Here is an 8,005-nt window from a genome sequence, read left to right on the forward strand (position 1 = left end):
TGGCTAGAGGTATCAACCTTCTATGGAAAAGATTTTAATTTTGCAATCTTACTGTTATCATAGACAGATTTTTTTTGTCACCTTTCTGCTTTGTTTTGTTCAAGTTTAACACTGAAAAATTATTATAAAGGATTTAGAAACTTTTTTTTTAAAATAAAAGTCTCTTCCTCCACTGGGGAAACACACTGCTTATTTAATATACTTTTTTCCCCCTCAACATTATTCCTGTTCTCTTTCCTTTTCTTCTCTTTTCTTCTCTTTTTTCTTTTTTCTTTTCTTTTTTCTCTTCTTTCTTTTCTCCTTTCTTTTCTAGAGCAGACAGGTACAAGAAGGAAGTTGTCTTTCATGAGCAGTCCTTTGAGATAGAGTAGAATTCAGTGAGTCCTCACCATGATAGGATCATAAACTTACTGGGTTAAACCAAGCTAACTTTCCCTAAGCTGCCAAGTTTTAGCTGCACCGTACATGTATGTGTTTCCTTGTGCCATTTTCTTTTCTTATGATTTTGTTTTTCTTGATGACCCTGAGCTATGGCTTCTGTCTCGTTTCTACCACTAGTCAACCTTCCTTTCTTTTCTGGTTTTGCCGATATAGGCCTCAAAGAAAAAATGGCAGAAGAGCACAAAGTAGCTGAGGTACATGAGAGAGGACCAGATGATGTTCTGCACGTGGGAATGGCACTGGCCATGCTGCATCCAGGAGAAGACCAGGTAATTGATCACGCAACCGATCAACATCTGAGTGATCTGCGACAAGGTGATGAACATGGCAAACTTGCGTGAGACTCTGAAGCCAGCAGCCCGCAAGGCATAGTAAGAGTACATAACGGCGTGCACTCCATAGTTCATGGTCATGAACCAGCCACCGCCAGCCACCATGTCCTTGTAGGAATACCAAGAATAAAGTAACACAGTAATGTGATGGTACCAGTGTAAGAAGATGAGCTTCTGTTTCCTAAGAATAATGAATATTGTATCACCTGTAACAAAGCAAAAAAGAAAAAAAAGAAAAAAAAAGAAAAAAAAAGAAAAAAAAGAAAAAAAAAGAAAAAAAAAGAAAAAAAGGAAAAAAAAAGGAGGGGAGGAAATGAGAAACATATTGAACAATTCCATAATTACTGCAGTGCTCTCTTCCCTTTGCTGTTGCTGGAGTATACACTATTTTGGAGCATGAAAAACCACCTCAGCTCTAGATCTGAGAGCCTGTCTGATCTGAGAGCCAGCTTGGCTCCTAATCTCTATGCAATCTTTGGAAACCAATGTATGTACATTTTCCTGTGTGGATAACCCCTGTCTGAAAACTCCATAGGTTTACTTGGTACCCTTTTGCTGCAAACGTAATCCGTCAAAGTCTGAGGTGAGGTACGTGGATGTAGGTGTATCATCTCTGACTGTGAGATTGTCCATTACATACTTGACTAGAAGAGAAATGCAGCTCGACAGAGAGCAGAAAACCTGAAGGGGAAGCAGCACAGTGTCCTCCGATTCAAATGCTGACCTGCAAACTGAACCTAGTTAACCTCAGTAGAGCCTTTTGAGCTACTCTGCAAAAAGTATTATTATTCCTCTTTCCTGCTTTTTTCTTCCTTCTGCTTCTCATGATTGCACTGAGCATCTCCATTAGATATATGTATATATGTATGCTACTTGTTTTCTATTGTTATAGACACAGTGTTTCCAAAAATCCCCAGATTTGAATCTGGGGACTTATTTCTATGTATATGTACCCCAGGAAATCCAAATCATGAATATTAATGATGGGTGGAACCAAAACTGCACTGTCTGCACAAGATTTGTAATAAGCCATAATGCTCCTGTTTACTTCGTTAGCTGCAAGATGTTGACTCACATTTTAATAAGTAATCATATGTTCAATTTATTGTTGCTGTGCAGTTCTAGCTGATGTTTTCCAGTTTTAACAACTAAATTTCCATGGTTTTGCAGTAATTTAAGCAGCAGGAAACCAAGGGATTCTGACACAGCAAGGCAACTGGTGTCTGTCTCTTTCCAGTTTTTACGCTGATGAAGTGCTGTCCTGTAATTTGCTGAATCAAATTCTCTGCTAAAAGGTAAAGACTTCTTTTTGCTGTACACCTGAACACAGTGAGTGCTGCAGCCTTTGAGGTTTAGTAAGGGCATCCTCCAAAATGAAAGCTAGAGGGCTGCTAAATCGCTGCCTCCTCCTTCCCATTAAAGCAATCCCTTCTTACACTAATAAGCCACGGGATGAGAACCCATGCAGACTGGCTATTAAGTTGGGATGGGTTGGTTTTGGGATGTATATTGTAAGTATCCTTACCAAAAAAATTGCTGGAGAGACAGGAGTTTATAAGAATCAGGACGGAATAGCTAGGGATATTATGGGAAATTGGTTTCAATTTGGAGGAAGCAGAAAGCCACAGCTTTCAATGTTTAGGGAAGAAGCACCTTATTGTTCATAACTGTATGCCTCCATGTGTATTTAAGGACAAATGTTGCAGAATGAAGGCAGAACCTGACTCAAAGCTTCTTGCTGACACAGCTGCTGTAGCCCACCCTTCACTTCTGTACCCACGGGGTGAATGACTGCCGATTACGCTACTCGTATCTATCTACAAGTAGCTAAGGAAGAGGTATGGACCAGATTGCTCTTACTTCTTGACTGCCCTGCTGTGTATAATCACTGCAGTTTATTCCTGGGCTGGGAATAGTCTTATTCAACTGCACATTCCTCTAACTTCAGCCAAGCTGGACTTAATCTCTAGAGTCTAAAACATGCAGAGTTTGGGGTTGGTTTTGTTTACTCAGTTTTTCTAAGACTAAAACAAGATTTCGACAGCACTGAGACCCTTCTTGTGCTTCCTGCACAGACATTTCTGCGCTAAATATGCATAGTGAGAGAAAGGGAGAGAGGATACTCACCTAGTTCAGGTGCTTTGCTTAGCACAAATGCATATGCCCAGAATTTGCTGACAGGTCCAATGTAAAAACTCTGGTCACACACTGACTGCTTCAGGCCTTTGGTCATCAAAATGTACAGCATATAAGCACCAGTTCGAACAGCACCGAATATACTTTAAAACAAAAAGAGAAAATTAAGGAAGTTGAGTGGACACTTGAAATCTGCATGCCATCACTTCAAATCATTATGAGAAAACGGCCATAAATGTGCTGAAATAGTAAGTTTCAGACAGCCTTAAAGTTGGAGCAACTCTGCTGGCTTCTAGGAAGTTATTCTGAACTCAGATTTGTAAACTAGACTGCAGCCGAATCCCCTGGTGAAAGTCTGGAACGGTAATGTCAATGTTTTTTATTTCATTACTACAGGAATGTTCCTTCAGTTTTCAGGAGCAGTGGGAGACATCTACTTCAGCTGAAAACAACATGCAGAGTTTTGATGCTGACGGCTGGGAGACTACAAGAAATGAGTTGATAAAGAGCTGTCATCAACATAATCAGGACCAATTCCCTCTTCTGTTTTCCTCAGAGTTTTCTCTTGTCTCTCCCTATTTGTTACACCCGCAGGAGCTCTGAGCATGGACAAACCCAGGTAGGGCACACAGATTTTGATGGGGGGGTCTCAGTCAGGGCTGGTGTTTTGGTGCACGTGCTGACTTCATACTTCATCTCTTAACAGGTCATTGCTAACAGAGGAATCGACTAGTTGAATCGAGTCGTAAACAGCAGATTCACCCTCACCTCCTCAAAGTGAGATGCAAGATAACAGTGTTCCGTATATGAGAAACATCAAGAGATTTGCAATGGTATTAATTAACGCAATTACAGAGGGGATAGGTTCAGATAACAAAAGACATCCAGCTGATGTAAGGAACAAAGGCTTCTGTCTCAGCAGTGAGGAGCTCTGCAGAAGGAATTGCCTCACTGTTTTACGGCAAGAACACGCTTGGCAATTGTCTACTGTTGTAGCTTGTTGGCCCTTCAAAAGCTGTGATGAAAACTGTGTGAAACAAGCAGCTTTCAGAGAAATGGAGCAAAGAAAGACCCAACCTCCCGTGGGGTTGAGTACATCTTACTTTATCTCTACGTTGTATGTCCCTGTGCTCAGGAGAGATGGACCCAGCTCCATCTTATTTCCCCTCTAACTTCTTTGTGACCTTGTCCTACTCATGAATCCTCTGGTTCCTCCTCTGCCTTGGTGTCTTTCATGACTATCGCACGGCAGCAACCAAACCAAGCCACCTAAAATTGATGTGTAGACACATGTGTGCAATGCAAGCTACCATTTATGTGAACTGTGTGAAATAAGGAAGAGTTCATCTGAAGTTATAGATTCTCTGTTACTTCTCCTTGCTTGTTAAGTCAGTACTGTTTAGAAAATGTGTTTTAAAATAATCAAGGCAGCCTCAAAAGTTGAGGTCTATGGCAGTTCTTATGGCACTTGGTCAGACTAGATAGTTCATAGAAACTGTTGACCTAAGTTTTTGTATTTTTTGCACAAAGTATTTAGATTTCCAAATCTGCAGCATTGATATACCCAGTCAAACCTGCCTGCAGGTAAGGAGCAATGCACCTTGCTCTCCCCTGTCCACTGCATGCACTCCACAACCGAGCCGAGTACCACGCTGCCTGGTGCTCTTCGGGCTCTGTCAGTGGCATCACAGATGGGGCTCTACAGCCAAGTCACACCCAGGGAGAAGTGTTACATTCTGGCTCCCCCACCATTATACTTTGATGCCTGAGGTTTCACTGTGCCATCAGCAAAGTCAGGCAGCGGTGAGCACTTAAGAAGCTACTATTATTATCTGCTATTTGTATGGTGGTATTTGCTCATGGGCTCTACTGCCAGAGGAGTCCTCTTGTGCTATGTGGGAATAAAAAACCATCCTCCTGTGGTACAGGTGTACTGAAGGAGTTTGGCTGAGTCTGGGTTTCTCATTAGCTCTGCCCAAAGCAATGCACATATTCCCAGGCTTAGATAAGAGCTGCTGCAGCCTCTCAGCTCATCCACCCCTGCATGCAGAAGAGAGAGTGCAGTATTCTCAGCATCTACGCAGCCCATAGTGCATCCTCTCCATGTAGGATTGTTCCCTCCCAGAAATGCTCTTTCAGCAAGCTTATCTCATGTCTTTTGGGGATAGGTCCTTTTAACTTGGCAAAGAGTGCCAAAACCTGCAGGAGGAGTTTTGAAACGAGGTGCAACTCGTTCCGTGTCTTCTCTCTGGCGTTTAACACATGCCCTTTTTTTTCCAGGAGTTGCATTTCTCATTCCCAAGAAGACAGGAGATCCTGACAGAGATGTGATCTGATCACCTTCCGAGGCAGTGAACTCCTCAAGCTAGCCAGGGCAGGCTGCTGCTTGCTCCTGTATTTTGGGTGGTGGCAAAACTGGGTGGAGGAAGATCAGGCAGAATGTCTAATGATACGCTGGTTCTCCCATTAGCAAATATCTCAGTGCTGACATTAAAATGGGGGAAAAAAAGGAAAATTTAAATTATGAAATCAAATAGCTGCAAGCAATACGCCTTTCCTTGAGGAGAAGCTGTATTGCTTTTCTAAAATATCATTTATTATTAAAGTTTTAAAATCAAAGAGAATTCTGTGCCATGAACACAAACTCAGAAGAGAAGAGCGCTTGTTCGAGCAACAGCCAAACGTTGACTTAAGTGTAAAAGTGATTGAGTATGGACACCCAGGGACTTAATCTGGACTGATAACAGAGCCAAAGAGTATTTGCTCTGTGGGGATTACAGAGTTTCACTTTGCTGTCCTTGAGATTATAACGATGGAATTCTTCCTGTCTTTCTGTTTAGCAACTACTGCAGAGCTCTCTTTGGAGTGCCTGCACACACACACCCACCCACGCGCACACACACTCTCTCACACTCACATACTTACTTTTCTATAATTTTGCAGCACGGTGTGAAAGTTCCATGACTCTAGAAGAAGTGACTCCAGCTACTGCTCTACATGGTGTGAGTCAGACTAATCTGAATTTTTTATTACTAAAAAACAAGTTACATTTTTGCATAATTCACAAGGGAAGGCTTTATAAATAAGGAGGATGGCAAACTGGAAGTAACTGATTCAATTACCCAAATAGACACCATGAGCAGGTAGCTGTTTATGAGATGTGCCGCATGCCAAAACACTACCTTGCCAACACGCACACACCACCGGAGACAGAAAAAGATGTAATGCATGCCTGCAAATGGGCCTTAGACCCAGAGAGCCACGACTGCTTTTTGTGCCTCTGCCACTTAATCTCGTTTGTTCTAAAAGGTAAGATCAACCAACAAATTTCTATCTTGCAAATACATGATGTGCAGCAGAGTGATGACATTGCTTGCTCAGTAAATCACTTCTGCTTCATTTTGTCCTCACCCTGCTCTCTGCTGTAGCTTTTGTGAGGTATTGAAATGAACTGCTTACCAAAGCAGTCTGTCTGGTGGGAATCATCTGCAGGGATTTTAGAAATAAGGTAGCAGTGAATTACTGTACAATTACAGCCTTTTGCAACTAGAGAGACTGATCAGAAACAAACTGTACTGGCGAATGCAGCTTTCTCATCTATTCAGACTCAAAATGTCCTACATTCTCCTCCCTTCAGGCAGTGACTTCTCTGGTAGATTAACAAAAGGCCAACTGATATTTTACTGTCCATAATATGATCAAAAAGTATCCATGAGTAAAATAAAAACTAATACTTTTCCCTCACAAACTTATTTTCAAGTGAGGGCGTCAAAAGACATCCCATGCATGGGTTAGGCGCAGCATTAAGAAGGAGGGAAACTGAGGGCTGGGGAGCTAGCTGATGGGAAGACAAAGCAGGCTTTGGTGGCTGAAGTCTATTACCGTTTTCTGTTCCCTCCACCCTACTTACCAGGAGGGACTGAAGTACTTGTTTATCAAAAGCCTGAGAGGGCAGCAGGTAGCTCAAGACTTCAGTTCAACCCCAGCTGCCATTGCAGCAGGCTCAGCTCCTCCTCGCAGTGAGGAGGACGCTGCCCATTTTGCTAGGACTGCTTTCTATGCAGACCCATCACTGCACCTGACACCTCTGGAGATCCTGGTGCAGGAACAACACTGCCGAATCGAGCAGGGAATATGACTACCACATAAAAAAGAATTAAAAGTTCAGCACAGAATATAGCAACATTTCCTAAAGGATTTTAGTGCTGTGATAACCACGGAGCGGAAATTCTCTGCTCCAGTTTGCATCTTAAAAACCCCCTTAAACTAACCAAACACACCATGCAAACTGTATCTGCAGAACTCGGTAAAGATGGCATTGAAGGGGACAACAGTCTTGACTATGGCTAAGGTGAACATAAAATATGTTAGCTAAAGCTATACGTCAAAAGTGGAGTATCTTTATGTTCGAAAGCACGCCATCCTGCGTACACAGCACCAGAAGAGAGCAGCAGGGAGCCCGCAGACAGCAAGACCCAGCTGTGCTGCGCAACATTAAGGGCTGGTAGGGACTTCAAGCAGAGCCCTCCTTACCCAGGCCCACAGGCTGTTCAACATGGCCCAAACCAGAGGCGCCCAGCCAGTTTAACCAGCCTCTGAGGTATCGGACTATCCTCTGCCGTGGGTGTGCTGGGCTAGTCCGGCAGCGAGCCGGCCAGGCACCCAGCAGGAGCTCCCACGGGTCCAGCTCCCAGCCTGGAGTCTGGCTGGAGGAGAGAAGAAATCTTAATTCTGCCCCAACCTGCTTGCATGGCGACTCACAGGAGTCCCAGCAGGTGACTCTGTGCCCCAGGAGCACAGGGAGGTGGCAGAGAGCTCGTGGTCCTCCTCCGCGAAAGCCACATTGAACAGATGGTGGTCCTGGGAGAGCCGCCGAGATCTCCCAGTCACAGCCCTCAGACTGCAGCCTGCTTGTACGTAGCGGCGAGAAAAAAGGGAAGCTGGCTCTTTGGTTGTTGGGTTTTTTTCATTTTAGCATGCAAAATATTTACAGAGGAAGCACTCTGAATTCGAAAGAAATGTTTAAAGGTCAGCAGGTGAAGAACGCGGAGCTTCCTACACTTTCCTTCGTGACAAACCACACCGCGTTCACCTTT

The 8,005-nt window shown here is 43.5% G+C and overlaps 1 protein-coding gene across 1 annotated transcript in view; it reads right to left on the reverse strand.

Annotated features, from left to right (window-relative positions):
* Nucleotides 1-277: 277 nt before the first annotated feature.
* Nucleotides 278-8,005, reverse strand: part of ELOVL6 (ELOVL fatty acid elongase 6) — a gene marked incomplete at its 5' end in the record, with an annotated part of 24,164 nt that continues 16,436 nt past the window's right edge. The window contains 2 exons of the mRNA XM_009574167.1: nucleotides 278-979; nucleotides 2,901-3,052. Coding sequence (XP_009572462.1) covers nucleotides 555-979; nucleotides 2,901-3,052 — 577 coding nt within the window. The remainder of the gene's footprint in view (nucleotides 980-2,900; nucleotides 3,053-8,005) is intronic.

The sequence above is a fragment of the Fulmarus glacialis genome, unplaced genomic scaffold (genome assembly GCF_000690835.1).
Source record: "Fulmarus glacialis isolate BGI_N327 unplaced genomic scaffold, ASM69083v1 scaffold4643, whole genome shotgun sequence".
Classification (NCBI taxonomy): Eukaryota; Metazoa; Chordata; class Aves; order Procellariiformes; family Procellariidae; genus Fulmarus; species Fulmarus glacialis.